Genomic DNA, 22,088 nt, shown 5'->3' with positions numbered 1-22,088 from the left:
TTTTCTTAAAATTTCTTTATTGGGGGATTAATGTTTTACAGTCAACAGGAAATACAATAGTTTGTACATAACATTTCTCAGTTTTCCACATAACAATACAACTCCCGCTAGGTCCTCTGTCATCCTTTTCCGGGACCTGTACTCTCCTCCCCACCCATCCCAGAGTCTTTTACTTTGGTGCAATATTTAAAAAAAATTTTTTTATTAAGGGGGTTAATGCTTTACAATGCAATCACTGACAAATGCACATAATTTCATTATATAATAGGACCCCCAGAGTTTTCTCCCTATCCACCCTCCCCTCCCCTGCCCAGAGTCCTTTGCTTGAGGGGGCTGGGCAGTAAGCACACTTAGTGTAAGGATCCCAGTTCGAGCCCCCAACTCCCCTTGGAGTGCACTAAAGGGGGTCGCTTTACAAGTGTGAAGCAGTTCTGCAGGTGTCTGTCTGTCTTTCCTCCTCTCTGGCTTCCCCTACTCTCTTGATTTCTCTCTGTCCTATCTAACAACAACAGCAATAACAATAACAACAATGGGAAAAAATGGCAACAAAATGTGAAAAAATGGACTCCAGGAGCAGTGGATTCATAGTGTAGGCACTGAGCCCCAGTGATAACACTAGAAGCAATAAATAAATAAATAAATAATAGTGAGAGCAAGAGGGAGAGAAAGGGAGGAACCAGAGCACTTCTCAGCCTGGCTTATGGTAGTGCTGGGGATTGAACCTGAGATTTCAGAACCTCAGGCATGAAAGCCTTGTATGACCATTATGCCCTCTCTGCTGCAGGTAGCATTTTCTTAACTTTAATTTCTCTGTGAAAAATAATTTTAAATCACCCTATTTCTTTTTTAAAAAAACAATTGAAAAAACAATTCTATTGCGTTTACCTTTGTTTGTTTGTTTTGTTTAAAAACATACTTTGCTCCTGGAGGCCATGTTTTTTCCCATTGTTGTTGCCCTTGTTTTTTTTAGACTTTTTAAAAAAATATTTTATTTCCTTTTGTTGCCCTTGTTGTTTTATTTTTTTTATTTTTATTTTTTTTAATTTATTTCTTTATTGGGGAATTAATGTTTTACATTCAACAATAAATACAATAGTTTGTACATGCATAACATTCCCCAGTTTCCCATTTAGCAATACAACCCCCACTATGTCATTTATCATCCTTCATGGACCTGTATTCTCCCCACCCACCCACCTACCCCAGAGTCTTTTACTTTGGTGCAATATGCCAATTCCATTTCAGGTTCTACTTGTGTTTTCTTTTCTGATCTTGTTTTTCAACTTCTGCCTGAGAGTTAGATCATCCCATATTCATCCTTCTGTTTCTGACTTATTTCACTCAACATGATTTTTTCAAGGTCCATCCAAGATCGGCTGAAAACGGTGAAATCACCATTTTTTACAGCTGAGTAGTATTCCATTGTGTATATATACCACAACTTGCTCAGCCACTCATCTGCTGTTGGACACCTGGGTTGCTTCCAGGTTTTGGCTATTACAAATTGTGCTTCCAAGAACATATGTGTACACAGATCTTTTTGGATGGATGTGTTGGGTTCCTTAGGATATATCCCCAGGAGAGGAATTGCAGGATCATAGGGTAGGTCCATTTCTAGCCTTCTGAGAGTTCTCCAGACTTTTCTCCACAGAGGTTGGACCAATTGACATTCCCACCAGCACTGCAGGAGGGTTCCTTTGACCCCACACCCTCTCCAGCATTTGCTGCTGTTACCTTTTCTGATGTATGACATTCTCACAGGAGTGAAGTGATATCTCATTGTTGTCTTGATTTGCAGTTCTCTGACAATCAGAGACTTGGAGAATTTTTTCATGTGTTTCTCAGCCTTTTGGATCTCTTCTGTGGTGAATATTCTGTCAAAGTCCTCCCCCCATTTTTGGATGGGGTTATTTGTTGTCTTGTTGTTGAGTCTGGCAAGCTCTTTATATATGTTGGTTATTAAACTCTTATCTGATGTATGGCATGTAAAGATCTTCTCCCATTCTGTGAGGGGTCTTTTGGTTTGGGTAGTGGTTTCTTTTGCTGTGAAGAAGCTTTTTAATTTGATGTAGTCCCATAGGTTTATACTTGCCTTAGTCTTCTTTGTAATTGGATTCGTTTCATTGAAAATGTCTTTAAAATGTATGCGGAAAAGAGTCCTGCCAATATTTTCCTCTAAGTATCTGATAGTTTGTGGTCTAACATCCAAGTCCTTGATCCACTTGGAATTTACTTTTGTATTTGGTGAAATACAGTGGTTCAGATTCATTCTTCTTCATGTTTCAACCCATTGTTTCCAACACCATTTTTTGAAGAGACTCTGCTTTCCCCATGTAATAGTCTGGGCCCCTTTGTCAAAGATTAGATGTCCATAGGTGTGGGGGCATACTTCTGGGCTCTTAATTCTATTCCACTGGTCAGTGTGTTTATTCATGTTCCAGTACCAAGCAGTTTTGATGACAATAGCCCTATAATACAATTTGAGATCTGGGAGTGTGATGCCTCCGGTTCTGTTCTTTTTTCTCAGGATTGTTTTGGCAATTCTAGGTCTTTTCTGGTTCCAGATAAACATTTGTAGCATTTGTTCTATTCTCCTAAAAACTGTGCTTGGGATCTTGATGGGGATAGCATTAAATTTGTAGATGGCTCTGGGTAATATATTCATTTTGATGATGTTAATTCTTCCAACCCATGAACATGGAATATCTTTCCACTTCTTTGTGTCTTTTTCAATTTCCTTGAGTAGTGACTCATAATTTTCAGTATACAAGTCTTTCACTTCCCTGGTTAGATTTACTCCTAGATATTTTATTGTTTTTGTTGCTATAGTAAAAGGAATTGATTTCTGGATTTCAATTTCTTCTAACTTAGTGATTGCATAGAGGAATGCCACTGACTTTTGAATGTTAATTTTGTAGCCTGACACCTTACTGTATTGCCTGATGATTTCCAAAAGCTTCTTGCTGGATTCCTTAGGTTTTTCCATGTATACTATCATGTCATCTGCAAGTAAGGGGAGTTTGACTTCTTCTCTTCCAATCTGTATGCCTTTAATTCCTTGCTCCTGCTTGATTGCTATGGCAAGAACTTCCAACACTATGTTGAATAGTAATGGTGATAGTGGGCAGCCCTGTCTAGTACCTGATCTGAGGGGAAATGCTTCCAGTTTTTCACCATTGAGTATGATGTTGGCTGTAGGTTTGCTATATATAGACTCCACTATCTTCAGGAATTTTCCATCTATTCCCATTTTTTGTAATGTTTTGACCATAAAGGGATGTTGTATTTTGTCAAAGGCTTTCTCTGCATCTATTGATATGACCATGTGGTTTTTGGCCTTGCTTTTGTTGATGTGGTGGATCACATTCATTGATTTACGTATATTAAACCAACCTTGCATGCCTGGGATAAACCCCACTTGGTCATGATGAACAATTTTTTTGATATACTGCTGTATCCGGTTGGCTAGAATTTTGTTCAATATTTTTGCATCTATGTTCATCAGAGATATTGGTCTGTAGTTTTCTTTTTTGGTTGTGTCCCTGTCTGCTTTTGGTGTCAGGGTGATGTTGGCTTCATAGAAGCTGGCAGGGAGTATTCCAGTGTCTTCAATCTTCTGGAAGACTTTTAAAAGTAGAGGTATTAGTTCTTCTTTGAAGGTTTTGTAGAATTCATTTGTAAAACCATCTGGTCCAGGATTTTTATTTTTGGGGAGATTTTTGATAACTGTTTCAATTTCATTAGCTGTGATGGGCCTGTTCATGTTATCCACTTCCTCTTAGTTTTGGAAGTTGTTAGGTATCTAGGAAATCATTCATTTCTTCCAGGTTCTCTAGCTTGGTGGCATATAGTTGTTCATAGAAGCCTCGCATGATATGTTAAATTTCTGCAGTGTCTGTTGTGATATCTCTCTTTCATTTACTATTTGATTTATTTGGGTCTTCTCTCTTTTTTGTTTTGTGAGTCTGGCTAAAGGTTTGTCAATTTTGTTTACTCTTTCGAAGAACGAACATTTACTTTCATTGATCTTTTGTATGGTTTTCCTATTCTCAATGTTATTTATTTCTGCCCTAACTTCAGTGATTTCTGACCTGCTCGTTGCTTTAGGGTTCCTTTGTTGTTCTTCTTCTAGGTCTTTAAGATGAGCAATCAGGCTGTTTATTTGTGCTTTTTCTTGTTTCCTAATGTGTGCTTGTATAGCTATGAACTTCCCTCTAAGGACTTCTTTAGCTGTGTCTCAAATATTTTTACAGCTGTGTCTTCATTTTCATTGAAGTCTCGAAACATTTTGATTTCTTCCTTGATTTCCTCTTTGACCCAGAAGTTGTTAAGAAGTATACTGTTGAGCTTCCACAATTTGTGACTGTTACTAACCTTTTGTTGATTGTTAAGTGTTAGTTTAATTCCACTGTGGTCTGAGAGGATGCTTGGGATGATTTCAATGCTCTTGAATTGGCTGATGTTGTCTTTGTGGCCTAACATATGGTCTATCCTTGAGAATGACCCATGTGGATTTGAGTAAAATGTGTATTCCAGTTTCTTGGGATGAATGACTCTGAAAATGTCCAATAGTTCTAGTTTATCTATCTCTTCATTTAGCTTCCTTATGTCTTTATTGATTTTCTGCCTGGATGATCTGTCAAGTTGAGAGAGTGGAGTGTTCACGTCCCCTACTATGATTGTGTTACTGTTAATATATTGCTGTAGCTCTTTCAGTAGAAGTTTGATGTATTTAGATGGCTTCTCATTGGGTGCATAGATGTTAATAATTGTTAAGTCCTCTTGATTGACTGATCCTCTGAGCATTAAGTAGTGTCCATTCCTATCTCTTTTTTTTCCTCCAGGGTTATTGCTGGGCTCGGTGTCTGCACCATGAATCCACCACTCCTGGAGGCCATTTTTTACCCTTTTTGTTGCCCTAGTTGTTGCAGCCTTGTTGCAGTTATTATTGCCATTGTTGACATTGCTTTGTTGTTGGATAGGACAGAGAGAAATGGAGAGAGGAGGGGAAGACAGAGAGAAAGGGGAGAGAAAGATAGACACCTGCAGACCTGCTTCACTGCCCGTGAAGCGACTCCCCTGCAGGTGGGGAGTCGGGGGCTCGAACTGGGATCCTTACGTTGGTCCCAGCGCTTTGTACCACGTGTGCTTAACCCACTGAGCCACCGCCCGACTCCCTCCTATCTTTTTTAATCTTATCTATTTTAAAGTCTATGATGTCAGATATGAGAATAGCTGTTCCTACCCTTTTTTGTGGGCCATTGGCTTGTATGATAGTTTTCCATCCTTTCACTTTAAGTCTGTGTTTGTCTTGTTGAGTCTTGTCTTGGGTTTCCTGTAGACAGCATATTGTTGGGTTGTGTTTTCTGAGCCATCTTCTTACTCTGTGTCTTTTAATAGGTGAATTCAGGCCATTGACATTTATTGATATCAAAGATTGCAGATATTTTAACACCATTCTTGTAGAGTTTTAGAGTGTTTTGATATATGTCATATTTGTGGTGGTCTGATTGTTTATAGGAGACCTTTCAGAACTTCTTTCAGGGCAGGCTTGATGATGGTTGATTCCTTCAACTGTTGCTTGTCTGAGAAGGTTTTGATGCTTCCATCTAGTCTGAATGACAATCTAGCAGGATATAGTATTCTTGGCTGAAAGCCTTTCTCATTGAGCACTCGATAGATATCTTGCCATTCTCTTCTGGCCTGTAGTGTTTGTATGGAGAAGTCTGCTGCTAATCTTATGGGTTTTCCTTTGTAGGTGACTCTTTTGTTTTTCTCTTGCAGCCTTCAGGATCCTTTCTTTATCCTTATTCCTTTCCATTCTAAGTATGATATGTCTTGGTGTCTTTAGGTCTGGGTTAATTCTGTTTGGGACCCTCTGGGCTTCTTGAATCTTTATGTCTTTGATGTTGTCTAGACTAGAGAAGTTTTCAGCTATTATGGCCTGGAAAATGCTTTCTTCCTCTCCTTCTCTTTCTTCCTCTGGTATGCCAATAATGCATATATTGTTTCTTTTGAAGTCATCCCATAGGACTCTGTTGTTGTTTTCAGCATCTCTTAATCTCTTTTTGAGATCTCTTACTTCTTTTTTAGTTGTCTCTAATTCATCCTCAATCTTGCTAATTCTTTCTTCAGCCTCATAGATTCTATTGTCTCTGCCCTCTACTGTTTTCTGGAGTTCATCTATTTTGTTGCCCTCCTCTGATACTGTTTTAGCTTGTTCAGCTAGTTGCATTCTTAGCTCAGTGATTTCAGCTTTCAGCTCTCTAATAACCATGAGATAATTAGTATTTTCTTCCATATTCTCGTTTGTTGTTCCTGTATTTCTGATTACAATTTTTTCAAATTCTTTACTCACTCCTGTTATTATTTCCTTAGCTAATGTTTGGATGTTGAACTCGTTATTTTATGCTTCACCCTCTGGAGGACTTTTAGCTGGACTCTTGTCCTGGTTTGATTCTCCAATATTTTTTCTTGTTGTTTTAGCCATTTTATATATATTATGTTATGAGTTCCCTTTATCAGTACTTTTCAAATTATTGATCACTATTGCCTGGATTGACTTGTGTCTAAGTAAGTTAATTAAAGGGTTCACAGTGGTGGAAGTTAACAGTTGTTTCAATCCCTGAGTTGGAGCTCAGTGGTTTAAAAGCCTCTTTTTTTTTTTCTTCCCTGTAGGCTATGGGAGCCTGAGGGCTTTTAAACTATCAATAGGCCTCTTAGCTTAGTCACTGACTCCTGACCAAGAGATAAAGCAGGGTGTGGCAGAGATAATCCAGTGGTTATGCAAAGAGATTTTCACAGCCCCTCAGCTATGCCACTGAGGTATAGGTCTTCTCCTGAGTTTCCTGGTTAGATCTCTGTCCCCTGGTGTCCCTCCCTGTTGCTGCTCCAGATTCTGAGGGTAGTAGCAATGGAGACTCAGAGTTGCACTTGGTGAGTCTCTGGGGAGTCCTCTCCTCCCTTAAGCTGTCCCCTTGTTGGTGGATCAGACTGGAGGTGGTGTCTCAACTGATAAACTGCTGAACTGTTAGCAGTCACTTAATCTCTCCTTAGGCCCCTCTCTCCTCTCTGTCACCAACCACGCGTGTTTGTACTCACCAGTGATTTACTGGGTTCCTGTGGTCATTCTAGTCCTGTCTTGTTTTGGTCCGGGTGGTCTCCTTTGGTATTCCTAGTTGATTCGGGAGAGGAGAGGAGAGGAGAGAAAGTGATCTGCTGCTCATAGCTCCGCCTCTGGAAGTTGAATCCACTGGCCCTTGTTTTATTAATGTGGTTGTTGGATAGGACAGAGAGAAATGGAGAGAGGAGGGGAAGACAGAGAGGGGGAGAGAAAGATAGACAACTACAGTGCTGCTTCACCCCCTGTGCAGTGACTCCCCTGCAGGTGGGGAGTGTGTGTGTGGGTCCAACCAGGATCCTTATGCTGGTCTTTGAGCTTTGCACCATGTGCGCTTAACCTGGGCGTTACCGCCGGACCCCCTGTCTCTCTCCCTCTCTATCACTCCTTTCCCTCTAGATTTCTGACTGCCTTTTGTTGGGCAGTAGGCCAGCTTTCCCCTACTTAGCTCTGCGGTCTACTTACATAACCACTAGAACTGCCCTACCTGCAGGGCATTGGTTTAATCCCCACTGGTTCATATTCCCTTTTTGCGAGTTCCTGATCCCTCTCCCACACAGCAGCCTAGGTTGGCTCCAGTCCAGTTCTCTCCAACACAGAGAGCACTTGCTTGGGAAGAAGCACCCTCAGGCTATCCCAGCAGCCTCTATCCAATAAATTAAGATAATAAAAAAAGAAAAGAAAAGAAACTCTCATGGCTAAGGCTCCAAGATTCCAGGTTCAGTTCCCTGAACCACCATAAACCAGAGCTGAGTAGTGCTTTAGTTAAAAAAAAAAAACTTAAAAATTTAAAAAATATATTTACTTGAGGGTCAGGCAGTGGCGCAGTGGGTTAAGCGCACGTGGCGCAAAGCACAAAGGACCGGTGTAAGGATCCTGGTTCCAGCCCCCGGCTCCCCACCTGCAGGGGAGTCACTTCATGGGCGGTGAAGTAGGTCTGCAGGTGTCTATCTTTCTCTCCCCTTCTCTGTCTTCCCCTCCTCTCTCCATTTCTCTCTGTCCTATCCAACAACGAACAGCATCAACAATCAACAATGGTAATAATAATAACCACAAGGAGGCTACAACAAGGGCAACAAATGGGGGAAAAATGGCCTCCAGGAGCAGTGGATTCATGGTGCAGGCACCGAGCCCAGCAATAACCCTGGAGGAAAAAAAAATATATATCTATTTACTTATTGTGCACCTAGTTGAGCGCACATGTTACAGTGTGCAAGGCCCCATGTTTGAGTTCCTCAGCTACCACCTGCAGGGGAAAGCTTTGCCAGTGGTAAAGCAGTGTTGTAGATATCTCTTTCCTTCTCTCTCGCCCCCTTCCCCCTCGATTTATGGCTGTCTCTATCCAATAAATAAAAAAATTAAAAAGTATTTTACTTATTGCAATGAGAGAGATACCAGAGCACTGTGCAGCTTTGGCTTATGGTGGTGCAGAGAACTAAATTTATAGTCCCAGGTTCAAAGCACATCCTCCCACACACACACACCATAAGCCAGCATTGAGCAGTGCTCTCGTAAAAAAAAAAAAAGAAAGAAAAAGAAAGAAAAGGAAAAAAAGAAAGAAAGAAAGAAAGAAAGAAAAAAGAATTGAGCCTATGACCTCAAGAGTCTCAGGCATGAGTCTTTTGCATAACCATTATGCTGTCTCCCTCTCTCAAGTCATTAAGATCTCATAGTTGTTTATATTTGTCTACAAGACTTTGTATGTATAGTCATCCTCTTGAAGTATAAAATTCCTTTTTAATATTTTATTTTAATAATTTTTATTTATATACAAATGGAATGACATAGACCAGAGCAGTGCTTATGATGGTACTTTGGACAGAACCTTAGGCATGAAGGTCACTTAAATAACTTTTATGCTATCTCCTTGGCTCAAAAAGTATAACCTTCCTTTTTGGACAAAAAATTTGTTTATTTATTTATTTATTTATTTATTTATGAGAGAGAGAACAAGAGCATCACTCTGGTGCGTGCGATGCTGGGGATCAAACTCAGGACCTCATGCTTGAAGCAGCCAAAGCTTAATTCAGTGTGCCACTTCCTGGGCTAGTTTCCCTTTCTGTGCTCAAGTAAGTGGAAACAACTCTGCACTCGGATCAGCCTAGTCTCCCTTTCTAACACAGCTTTAAGATTCTCTTGTGTAACTCTTGGGCAATTATCCAGTGGACACTCAAATACCAATTAGAAGGGACATATGCACCCTATGCTGTTGCATTCACAATAACCAAAGAGTGGAAGCAGCCTAAATGCCCATCAACAGATGACTGCCCAAAGAAGTTATGGGATAGTGGTCTGGGAGGTGGCACAGTGGATAAAGCAGTAGACTCTCCAACATGAGGTCCTGAGTTCGATCCCCAGCAGCACATGTACCAGAGTGATGTCTGGTTTTTTTTCTCTCTCTCATCCTACCTTTCAATAGGAGGAGAGAAAGAACCAGACATCACTCTGGCACATGTGCTGCCAGGAATCGAACTCGGGACCTCATGCTTGAGAGTCCAAAGCTTTATCACTGCACCACCTCCCAGACCACATAAATTAAATATTTTGTAAAAAAGGAAGTTATGGGATATATATCCCATGGAATATTACCCTGCAATCAAAAAAGATGATATTGTGTCCCATGGGACAAAATGGATGGAACTGGAGGTGACTATGCTTAGCAAAATAAGTAAAGATATGAAATACAGCTACCAGATGGCTTCATTCATATGTGGAATCTAGGGATTTGATTTACATGAGCTTGCTGGGAAAAAAATCCAAACAAAACAGAAGCAAGCAAACTGTAAGACTTGTGAGAAGTATGGCAGCCATCTTTGGGAGGGTAGGGAAACTGAACTTTAGTGGTGGGTGTGGGGTAGAACTACATATTTTAATCTTATAATAATCTCATAACATACCATTAATATTAAGTAAGAGAATTATAAAAAAATTCTCCTGTGTTAAATAACTAAAAGATGAGGCTTTGCAGCCAGTATAGTGGTTATGCAAAGACTTTCATGCCTGCGGCTCTGAGGTCTCAGTTTCAATCTCCAGCACCACCATAAGCGAGAGCTGAGCAGTCCTCTGTTAAAAAATAATATTATTTTGGGAGTCGGACAGTAGCGCAGTGGGTTAAGCGCAGGTGGCGCAAAGTGCAAGGACTGACCTAAGGATCTCGGTTTGAGCCCCCGGCTCCCCACCTGCAGGGTAGTAGCTTCACAACCGGTGAAGCGGGTCTGCAGGTGTCTTTCTCTCTCCCTCTCTGTCTTCCCCTCCTCTCTCCATTTCTCTCTGTCCTATACAACAAGGACGACATCAATAACTACAACAATAATAACTACAACAAGGGCAACAAAAGGGAATAAGTAAATAAATAAATACTTTAAAAAATAGTAATATATTTTTAGGGGCCACACAGTGGCACACCCAGTTAAGCACACATAGTACGAAGTGCAAAGACTTTCCCAGAAATCTTTCTTCCTTTTCTTTCTTTCTTCCCTTCTTTTAAAATATTTATTTATTTATTCCCTTTTGTCGCCCTTGTTATTTTCTTGTAGTTATTGTTGTTGTTATTGATGTCATCATTGTTGGATAGGACAGAGAGAAATGGAGAGAGGAGGGGAAGACAGAGGGGGAGAGAAAGAGAGACACCTGCAGACCTGCTTCACCGCCTGTGAAGCGACTCCCCTGCAGGTGGGGAGCCGGGGATCGAACCGGGATCCTTATGCCGGTCCTTGTGCTCTGCGCCACGTGCGCTTAACCCACTGCGCTACCGCCCGACTCCCCCTTTCTCCCTTTTTCTTTCTTCCTTCTTTTCCTTTCTTTTCTTTTCTTTCTTTCTTCCTTCCTTCCTCCCTCCCTCCCTTCCTTTCTTTGTTTCTCCCTATCCTCTCTCAATTTCTCTCTGTCCTATCCAATAAAAAAATGGAAAAGATGGCCACTAGGAGCAGTGGATTTGCAGTGCCGGCACCGAACCCCAGTGATAACCCTGGAGGCAAATAAATATTTTTTAAAAGGAAAGGAATAACTAAAAGACCACAGTTCTACCTCTGGTTCAATTTTTCTTTTTATTCAAGTGTTTCAGTAGATAACATTGTCAACAATCCACGCAAACCTTGAAGGAGTCATAAATAAAATATCTCTAGTGTGTCATCACGCAAATGACATTCTGTGAAGTCCCAGGAATCACTGCTGGAGGCTGGCCGGGTTGAGTGTCTCCCTTTACACACGCAAGGGTCTCAGGCTGGGAGAGTCAACTCCATTACCTCAAAGCCTGCGGCTGGCACTCATCGCCAGAATGAGTCCCAGCAAGCCAGTTGAAACTAACCACTTCTCTTTGGTACCTCACTTTCTCCATCTGCACTGAAGATTAAGCCTTCCTAAATTTAGGAAGATTTGTAACTAATAACCATATGAAACACTAAGCATATACCCATGCCTCAGAAAGTATTCATGCACAATTTTTTCCAAAGGACAACTGATTTATTCTTGACATAAATTGAATTAAGTACTATATGGCTTTGACAGAGACAGACTGATAATTGCTCTCTCCTTGAAAAGCGTCTTTTCATTTGAATCAAGTGAAAATCATAGACTAAAAGTTTATACATGATATGATCAGTGAATTATTTTGATTATAACATGGACTGCTGGTCTACCCAGGCAAACATTTCCAAATTATTTTGAGACTTTACATGAATTTTTTATGATCTTTCCATAAAGACAAAGACTCTGCCATTCTAAATTACAAGGAGGTGCAATCCAAGCTATACACAGTTTTGGTATCATTCCTTTGGAGAATGTTAGTAACTTACATTAAAAAAAGACTTCTAGGGGGGCGGGTGGTGGTGCACCTGTTTGAGCGCACACATTACAATGCTCAAGGACCCAGGTTCAAGACCCTGGCCCCCACCTACAGGGGGAAAGCTACTCAAGTGGTGAAGCAGTGTTCCAAGTGTCTCTCTGTCTCTACCACTTCCTTCCCACTCAATTTATGGCTGTCTCTATCAAATAAATAAAGATTAAACTTTTTAAAAAAAGAGTTCTAAAAAGAAAAAAGACTCCTAGGGGGATTGGGTGGTGGAACACCCAAGCGAACGCACACATTACTATGCACAAGGCCACGTAATTCGAGTCCCTGCTCTCTACCTGCAGGGAGGATGTTTCATGAATGGTGAAACAGGCCTGCAGGTATCTCTCTCCCTTTCTATATCTGCCTCCCTTCTCAATTTCTCTGTTTTATCAAAGTAGGAAGAAAAAAAAAGGAAAAATTGGCTGCCTGAAGCAGTGTATTCATAGTGCAACAATAAAAACAAAAAAATTGGGGGTTGGGCGGTATCGCAGTGGGTTAAGCGCACATGGCACAAAGTGCAAGGACCCGCATAAGGATCCCGGTTCGAGCCTCCCACTCCCCACCTGCAGAAGAGTCACTTCACAAGCGGTGAAGCAGGTCTTCAGGTGTCTATCTTTCTCTCCCCCTCTCTGTCTTCTCCTCTCTCCTTTTCTCTCTGTCCTATCCAACAACGAACGACATCAACAACAATGATAACCACAACAAGGCTACAACAACAAGGGCAACAAAAGGGGGAAAAATGGCCTCCAGGAGTGGTGGATCCATGGTGCAGGCACTGAGCCCCAGTAATAACCCAGGAGGCAAAAACAACAATAATAAAAAGTAAAAATAAGACTTCTAAATGAAGTCACTAATAAGGTTAATAAGTGGTTGACAGAATAAGCAAATCAACCCTGATGAGACCTCCTGGCATAATTAAAGTGGCCTGGTACTATCATAAAAACATTCAGGGGCCAGATGGTGGCTCACCCAGTACAGCGCGTGGTATTATGTATGAGGATCTGAGTTCAAACTTCATGAGTGGTGGAGTAATGTCGAAGGTGTCTTTCCTCTCTGTCTCTCTTAACTTCCTTCTCTGCCTCTCACCTCTATTAAAGAAAAATAGAGGGGCTGGGTGGTAGTGCACCTGATTAAACACACATATTACCAAGCTCAAGGATCTGGGTAGGAGCCCCTGCTCCCTACTGCAGGAGAGAGGCTTCACAAGTGGCGAAGCAGGACTACAGGTCTCTCTCTCTCTAAGGATTTTACTTATTTATTCATTAAGAAGGTGAAAGAGAGAACCAAACATCACTCTGCTACATATGCTGCTGGAGATTGAACTCAGGACCTCATGCTTGAGAGTCCAATGTTTTATCCACTGTGCTACCTCCTGGACCACTCTCTCCCCCACTTCCCTCTCAATTCCTATAGGTCCTATCTAAAACACAGAAAGAGAAAAAGAAAGGAAGGAAGAAGGGAGAGAGAGAGAGAGAGAGAGAGAAGATGGCCACCAGGGAAGTAGGCACCAAAAAAATAACAGTAAAATCTAATTTTTTTAATTAAAAATAGGGGCCAGGAGGTGGCACACCTGGTTAAGTGCACATACTACCAGAAAATTAATAATAAAAAAAAGAAACACAGAAAAGAAAATGAATGGCCACAAAGAATGTTGGCATCATCATGCAGGCATTGAGCCCAGTGATAGCCATAGTGGGGGGAAAAAGTATATAATAATAATAATAATAATTTTCAGTAGTGACTATATTGCATAAAATAAACAACAGAAAAACATAGAAGGCACAGTTATAGGGACAGCAGACAAATAAAACGACCTTAATTGAATCAGAAAATTTTTGTAAACTGTTTCCACTGGGGAGTCTACGATTCTGCTAGAAAAGAGTTTAAGGAGACTGGTACATCCACCCAATGCTAATTTACATCCACACAATGCTAATTTGCAAAGAATCGTGCAGAAGTTCCAGGCAGAAATAGCATCACTAAATCTCCACATGACTTTCTGAAACCACTAGCAGTGAAAAGGGGGGAAAAAATCATTAATCAACATAAGAGGAGAAGAAAAATTGGTCAGCTGTGGTGTTCTTGCTGTTCCATTCAATTAAAAAAGAAATCGATCACAGGCACAAATGGATATGTCGTTGCAAGCAGTCAGACCTCCTGTGGCTGACTTGTCATTTGAAAAATGAATGGGATGAAAAGGACAATTTCCTGCAGTGTGCTCAGGGATTTTTAGGGCTGACAGTCAGAGTTTCAGAAAGACACATGCATCCACAGAGGAGGCCTGTTTGCTATTTGTTGGGTCAGAGCCCCCCCCCCCCCCATTCCCCCACGCAGGGCTGTACCGAGTCTACAAGGAATAAACATCACGATGAATATAGGTCTCTCAGGGGATATAGAGAAAAAGACTTTACACAGAACACCTCTCCACAACATGCAGTGTTCAGGCAGAGGACATCAGCCCCCCTCACAAAGAAGGGCCAGGTGCTCCAGAGGCCAGCCCAGAGCTAGTCATTTTTGAAAAGGGCAAGCATTAACATGTTAAATGTCAGATGGGGCAGAGTTTCCAAGCCTCCAGAAAGATCTAGGGATCTGGAGAAGTGAGGGGGAGGATGTTCTTCTTACTTTGAGACCTGTACCTGTACCTCTGCTGCCCTAGGATAAGGAAAGTCCTAGTCCAAATGGCACTAGCGCTAGTCTATCAACTTGTTCTCATTCTTGGGGGGCGGCCAAGGTTAGCCTGGTTCCAGGCAAGACTCCAGCAGAGAGCCTGCCTCAAGACTGAGCAGCCGGAGGACGCCAAGGCCAACTGGCTACCAGGTTGGCCAAGTTGCTGTGATCCAGGATTCCAGCCCAACACTATCTCCAGGTCCTGAGCGCCACCGCCTGTCCCTGCCAAGCCAGCTCTTGCCCAGAACAGCCCTGGAGAGCTGGGAACAAGGGCAAGCTGAGCACCGTTGTTGGGAGCCAGCGCTCCATCAGTGATTCTGCAGCAGCTCTTCCCAGCAGATGGGCTGTGAGAACACCTCTCTCTCCAGCCAGAGCTCGTAGGAGTAGTGGAAGTCCTCGGGCAGCTCCAGCCTCTGGCCTAGCACACTCTGCAGGCAGTTGTCCACCGGGGAGAACTCGGAGTCCTGAGGCCGGTCATAGCGGCGGCTGTTGAAAGCCTCGATGTTGGCCCGCAGCGTGCACTCCTCTGCCTGGAAGTCCCAGGGCCTGGCGTCGATGTCTGTGTTGGGAAGAGGGGAGGAGACAGGTGTCTACAGTTCAGGATCCTGGCCCCTCTCACCAAGGAGTGTGGTCTTGTCAGAGATAGGGCAGGGAGAGGAAGTGAGGTCAGAAGCACCTTACACATTTTAAGGGAGTTCTAGGAATGGAGGTCTTCTGTTTGCATAACCACTGCGCTATCTCCTTTACCTTCTTATTCATTTATTTTTGAAAACTTTTTTAAATCGTCTTTATTCTTATTAGATAGAGACAGCCAGAAATTGAAAGGAATGAGGAGATAGAGAGGGAGAGAGACAGAGAGACACCTGCAGCCCTGCTTCACCACTTGTGAAGCTTTCCCTCTGCAGGTGGGGACTAGGGGCTTGAACCTGGGTCCTAGCACACCATACCATGTGCGCTTAACCAGGTGTGCCACCACCCAACCCCTTTATTTATTTACCAGAGCAATGCTCAACTTTGGCTTATGGTGGTGCTGGGGATTGAACTTGGGACCTTTGGTGCTTCAAGCATGGACGTCTTTTTGCATAATTATTATACCATCTCCCCAGCCCTTAAAACATGACTTATTACCCAGACAGATGGAGAGAGAACCAGAGCATCCCTGTAGCACGTGATGTAGGGGATCGAACCGGGGAGCTCATGCTTGAGAAGCCAATACTTTATCCAGGTACCACTTACTGGGCTGCAAGTACTGTATTTCTAAAAGTGCAACTCAGGGGGCCGTGCAGTAGTGCACTTGGCAGAGTGCAAATGCTACCGTGTGCAAGGACCTAGATTTGAACTCCCACTCCTCACCTGCAGGGGGAAGCAAGTACTTACTGCAGGTGTATCTTTCCCTCTCTGTCTCCCCCTCTGCTCTCAAGTTCTCTCTGTCCTATGACAGACAGAAAGGAAGGAAGGAAGGAAGGAAGGAAGGAAGGAAGGAAGGAAGGAAGGAAGGAAGACAGGACAGAGCGAAGGAGTGAAGGAAGGAAAGGCTTCTAGGGATGGTGGACTTGTGTAGGCACCGAGCTCCAGCAATAACCCTGGTGGCAATAAAAAAGAATGAAAGGAGAAAAATGCAAAATAGGTCAGTTTACTGAGCCTGCCCCAGGGAAAGCGAGGTCCCCATCTGAACGCCCTGTCCTGGCTCTCAAGGCAGGGGAAGAGGCAAGCAGGAGAATCAGAATGAACCAACTGTGGCTGGGATGTAGCTCAACTGGTAGAGAGAGCACTGGCTCTTTGGTCTGAACTACTGACTGAAGCCATTTCTGATGCCCGGGGCCTCCACCAGGTCATGGCTAATTTCCTAGTCGGTGTCTGATTATGGCTGAAGGCTGCTCTGGAAGGAACAAGAGAAAAGAGAGCATCTGCTTTGTTTCTGCTTATGGTAAAATTTCAGGGCAAGAGATACCTATTTCCCAGGTCGTCATCACCATCATCATCATTTTAGAGAGAGACAGAGCAACAGAAAAAGAGAGAACAAAAGAGACCACAGCGCCGAAACTTCCTTCAGTGCAGTGGGGGCTGGGCTTGAACCTAGGCTGTGCACATGGCAAAGCAGCACCATATCCAAGGGGGCTATATTTTGCTGCTCCCCCAGATTCTTAGGTTCTAGACTCCATCTGGGCTCCTGGGGGCAGCAGGACATCTGAGCTATCTGCATGATAAACATTGTCATGTTTTGTTCTCTGCCCTCTGAACTGTAAACAGCGAAGAATATTCTAGGAAAGATGAGCCACTTCAACCGACTCTCACTGCAACTGTGCAGGTTACAGCCAAGACCCGCCACGGCACAGGTGAGTACAGTGGGAAAGTTCTCCAGTACCAGTTCTTCCAGACGCTGGCCAGCCTTCGTATAAGCTGTGGGAGGTCAGCCAGGTCTTTAGTCTGATAGGAGGCAATCTGTAGGTCCCACTGTTATTTGGAATGTACTACAGATCAAAAGGTTTCTTTTTCTTTTCTTATTTCCCTCTGCTCCCCACTCCCTTCTTCTTCTTCTTTTTATTTATTCCCTTTTGTTTCCCTTGTTGTTTTATTATTGTAGTTATCATTGTTGTTGCTATTGATGTCATTGTTGGATAGGACAGAGAGAAATGGAGAGAGGAGGGGAAGACAGAGAGGGGGAGAGAAAGACAGACACCTGCAGACCTGCTTCACCGCTTGTGAAGCGACTCCCCTGCAGGTGGGGAACCGGGGGCTTGAACCGGGATCCTTACGCCGGTCCCTGCGCTTTGTGCCATGTGTGTTTAACCCACTGCGCCACCGCCCGACTCCCCCCACTCCCTTCTTTTAAGAGTGAGAGAGAGAGAGAGAGACCACAGCATCAAAGCTTCTTTCAATGCAGTGGGTGCTGGGCTCGAACCCGGGCTGCTGTGCATGCAAAGCAGTGCACTATCCACATGAGCTATTTTGCCATCTTTATTTTATTTTTCCATGTGGTGCCAGACAAGGAGCTCAGGGTCTCAAGCATGTGCTCTATTGATGAACTATCTGCCTGGTGCAATTTTATATTTAAAAAAAATTTTTTTTCCCATGAGAGAGAGAGAATAAACAAAGCACTACCCCACCACTCATGGAGCTCTACCGATTCTCTTTGTTGCTCTCATATGGGGGCCATGGATGGAACCCAGGAACTCACCACACAAAGCAGACACGCTTCTGCTGATCCACCTAGCAGGCCCCATTTCTAATTTAAACAACTTTTCCTATGAGAGAGAGAGAGAGAGAGAGAGAGAGAACAAAAAACCCACAAACAATTAAATACCACAGAAAAATTAAGTAAATCACTCCACAAAGGGCCAGGCAGATGCATCTAGAAGGTGGCTATTCTACACACCCAGTTCCTTCATGAGTTGGTATTACCAGGAGAAAAAGGACAAGAAAAGATGATACTAGAGCCAGAGTGAACATAAGGGGCCTGAGAGGAAGCTTGTAGTGTGTGTGGGGTCCTGGTTTTGACTCTCGAGTCACATAAACACTAACGCATCCTAAGCAGCAGAAGAGTGCCTGGGTCTTGCTGTCATATGAATCAATAAACAAAAACACTGAACAATAACCACAAAGAGTAAAAGACGTCTGGGAGGTGGCGCAGTGGATAAAGTGTTGGACTTTCAAGCATGAGGTCCTGAGTTCAGTCCCCAGCAACACAAGTGCTTCTTCAATAAATAAATAAATTAAAAAAAAAAAAAAGAGTAAAAGACTCTGACAACCAGACACAATTTCTGGTCCACAGCTGGATTATGACTTGGGATAAATGGCTTCAGGAAACATTTGGGGGCAACTGCGGGTGTGTGTGTGTGTGGGGGGGGATTCTGAATAGGAATGTGATTATTAGAAAAATGACAAAATGCAGCCATGGAAAGGCAGAGAGAGTGTTCACTGAAAAGAGTATTGCAAAGGAGTGTAGAATCTGCTTCCATTTTAATAATATGTATATATGTGGCGGCCAGGTGGTGGCACACCTGGGTAAGTGTATGCATTACCATGCACAAGGACCCAGGTTCAAGCCCCCAGCGGTCCCCACCTGCAGGAGGAAAGCTTCACGAGTGGTGAAGCAGTGCTGTAGATCTCTCTCTCTCTCTCTCCTCTTTCTCAGTTTCTCTCTGTTCTATCAGATAGAGTAAATACAGTTCAAAGATATCATTTAAAAATATGTGTGTGTGTAGAGAAAAAGATCTGAAAAAAGTGCTGAGGAGCTGACTCAGTGATGGAGCATGTGCCTTGCACGTGTGAAGCCGTGGGTTCAACCCTTGGCACCACACAAAAATAAGAAAGAAGAAGACAGCAAGGACAGCATAAATACAGCAGTACTGGTTTCTCAGTTGTAAATATGTGTGCGTGGACATACACACACACACACACACACACACACACACACTAAGATGTTCATAGTAGTCATCTTGGGTGGTACACCCTGTAAAGCAGACATGTTACCATGCACAAAGACCCAGGTTCAAGCCCCTGGTCCCCACCTGCATGGGGGAAACTTCACAAAGCAGTGAAGCAGCACTGCAGATCTCTCTCTCTTTCCCTCTCATTTTATTTTATTATTTTTTTTGCCTCCAGGGTTATTGCCGGGGCTAGGTGCGAGCACTATGATTCCACTGCTCCTGGTGGTCACGTTTTCCATTTTATTGGATAGGACAGAGAGAAATTGAGAGGGGAAGGGAAGATAGAGAGGGGAGAGGAGATAGACACCAGCAGACCTGCTTCACCGCTTGTGAAGGGACTCCCCTGCAGGTGGGGAGCTGGGAGCAGGCTGTTGTGCTTTGTACTATGTGTACTTAACCCGGTGTGCTACCACCTGACTCCTTCTTTTTCCTCACCTTCCCCTCTCCTCGATTCCTCTCTGTGCTCAGTAAGTTGAAAATAAAAGTAGTCATCTTTGAGTGGTGCAGATACGGCATAAATATGGTAATGTAGTAAAACGTTTGCCCATTTGGATTTTCTAACTGCTTTGTGATAACAAAGTGTGATTTTAATTTAAAAAAAAAAAAATCTCTCTTGGGGAAACCTGTTCTTGAAAGGAATGTTTTCAAAAGGGGATAGTTATTTCTCCATTTGCTTGTTTTGTAAAATGGATTTCACTGTTCACACAGTGCAGTGTGTAGAATTGGCAGCTGACCTATAATCTCACATCTTCTGCAAAATATCCAACACATAGCCGTTCAGGCCCAAAAGGAGAGACTTCTAATTATGTTGCAAACTTCCGGACTGACTCCGGAAGTTCAGTCCCCACCCCCCAACACTCACCATTCCCATAGGCCCAGTCGTCGTTCATGCGGTGGCGCACTTTCTGGTAAATGGCCGACATGGTCTTCATGTTGCTCTTCCTCCACTGGCGCCCCAGGTACTTGGTCTGGATCTTCAGCAGCTTCAGGATGTAGAGCTGTAGCATGGCCTGCTTGACCTTGAGGGCCCGCTTCAGGATGGGGGCGGACTTGAACACCACCAGCATCTGCCCACGGTCAGAGAGGAGGAGGTGAGGGCAAGTTAGGGTCCACAGGGGGTGGTAGCTCAACCTGGTCTTGCAACCCCCTGTCCCCCAACCAGGGAATTTTCCAGGCTCTGGGGTCCAGGTTTTACTTAGGGTGTGTAGGACCACCGATGAGCATGCCTCCTGCAGGTGGGGAGTAGGGGCTTGAACCTGATCACTTCTGCTTTTTGACAGAATTATGTCCTGCCATATTGCCTCTTACTCTGCTTTTTAATTTTTTTTTATATTTCTTTATTGGGGGAGTAATGGTTTACATTTGACAGTAAAGTACAATCGTTAGTACATGCATAACATTTATCAGTTTTCCACATAATTCAACTAGGTCCTCCTGCTTTTTAGTTTTAACAGTACATCTTGAAAATGATTTCATAGCAGTATGTTGGTATGCTTCTAGTTCTGCTTCTGGGATCTAGTTCTGCTTCTGTTACATTGCTTGACAGTGTGGTCTATTTACATGGTCTTTTCAGTTACAGTGGTTTGGTCTCACTCTCCCCGCCTCAGTACTTTTCTCTTCTTTTCTTTTTATTTATTTATTTATTTATTTATTTATTTCTACCAGAGCACTGTTTAGCTCTGACTTATGGTGGTGGGGGGGTTTGAACCTGGGACTTAAAAGCCTCAGGCATGAGAGTCTGTTTGCATAACCATTATGCTGTCTACCCTCCACCCCTCTTCTTCTTTTCTTTCCCCCCCCCCTTTTGTCTTTTTTTCTTTCACCAGAGCACTGCTCAACGCTGGCTTATGGTGGTGTGGGGAACTGAACTTGAGGCCTCAGGTACGAGAGTCTTTTTGTATAACCATGATGCTATGCTATCTTACCCATGCCAAACAGTAATAACATTCTAATAATAACTATAAGTAATTTAACTAACTGTTCCTGTGGTCATGAGTACTAGGTTGTCCCTAATCTTTCATGATTACAGAGTTGCAATTTAAGAATAACCTTAGATTGGCAGTGTTTGAGATGCAGCTGGACTGTAAGCAATGGAACTGGATTGTAATCCAAATAGCAATGCTAACTTCCCTCCCAGAGCTTCTGGAGAGAGGCCATACCTGTCACCTTGAAAAGAAATGGCATTGGGCTCAGGTGGTGACACACCTGGCTGAGTGCACTCATTAGAGTATGCAAGGACCTGGGTTCAAGCCCCAGTCCCCATCTGCAGGGCAAAAGCTTCATGGACAGTGAAGATATCTCTTTCTCCCTATCTTTTCCTTTCCTCTTCAATCTCCCTCTGTCTCTATCTAAAATAAATGCTTTAAAAATATATTAAAAGCAATGAATGGCTTGGTGAACAATCAACTCATCGAGACTAGGTGCAGCTTTTGGTAAGAAAGCAAAGCAAAGGTTAGGGTCAGGGTCAGGGTCAGGGTTAGGATAAAAAGAAATCAAAACAAGAAAGCAAAGCAAAGTAAAGCAAGGAGGCCACAGACACAAGTGACCGACACTCCATGATCTGAAGCCCCGCTTACCATGGTTCTGGAATGCTTCCATTTGGTCAGCTTATTGAGCAGCCTCAGAAGGTTGATGCAGGAAAAGAGGTTCCTCCAGCAGAACTGGTTGTTGTCCCCAGCTTCCTATAACAAGTCACACTCCCTGGTTACCTCTGTCCCACAGAAGCCTGGAAGTCACCGAAGTCAGCTTGGCGGGGGTGGGGGTTGGGGGGGGCTTTAAGATGAAATGCTAACTCCCACTCTCCCTCCCACCCTGAAGCACAGGCCTTTAAACAAAATTATTATCTTTATTTATTGGCTAGAGATAGTCAGTATAGGGGGAGATAGAGAGGGAGACAGAGAGAGAGAGACACCTGCATCTCTGCTTCACCACTTGTGAAGCTTTCACCTCTGTAGGTGGGGACTGGGGGCTCGAATCCAGATCCTTGTACATTGTAATGTGTGTGCAACCAGGTGTGCCACCACCTGGCCCGGCAAAGGAC

At 43.3% G+C, this 22,088-nt stretch overlaps 1 protein-coding gene across 2 annotated transcripts in view; it reads right to left on the bottom strand.

Annotated features, from left to right (window-relative positions):
* Positions 1–11,147: 11,147 nt before the first annotated feature.
* STRIP2 (striatin interacting protein 2) overlaps positions 11,148–22,088 on the bottom strand; it is a 70,753-nt gene continuing 59,812 nt past the window's right edge. For both annotated transcript variants that reach the window (XM_007524193.3, XM_060196546.1), the window contains 3 exons: positions 21,625–21,729; positions 19,911–20,115; positions 11,148–15,177 (listed from right to left, as the gene is read on the bottom strand). In XM_007524193.3, coding sequence (XP_007524255.1) covers positions 14,927–15,177; positions 19,911–20,115; positions 21,625–21,729 — 561 coding nt within the window. In that variant the 3' untranslated portion in view covers positions 11,148–14,926. The remainder of the gene's footprint in view (positions 15,178–19,910; positions 20,116–21,624; positions 21,730–22,088) is intronic.

The sequence above is a fragment of the Erinaceus europaeus genome, chromosome 8, assembly GCF_950295315.1.
Source record: "Erinaceus europaeus chromosome 8, mEriEur2.1, whole genome shotgun sequence".
NCBI lineage: Eukaryota > Metazoa > Chordata > Mammalia > Eulipotyphla > Erinaceidae > Erinaceus > Erinaceus europaeus.
The sequence above is the reverse complement of the archived record's forward strand: the minus strand, read 5'-3'. Positions and strand labels throughout refer to the sequence as shown.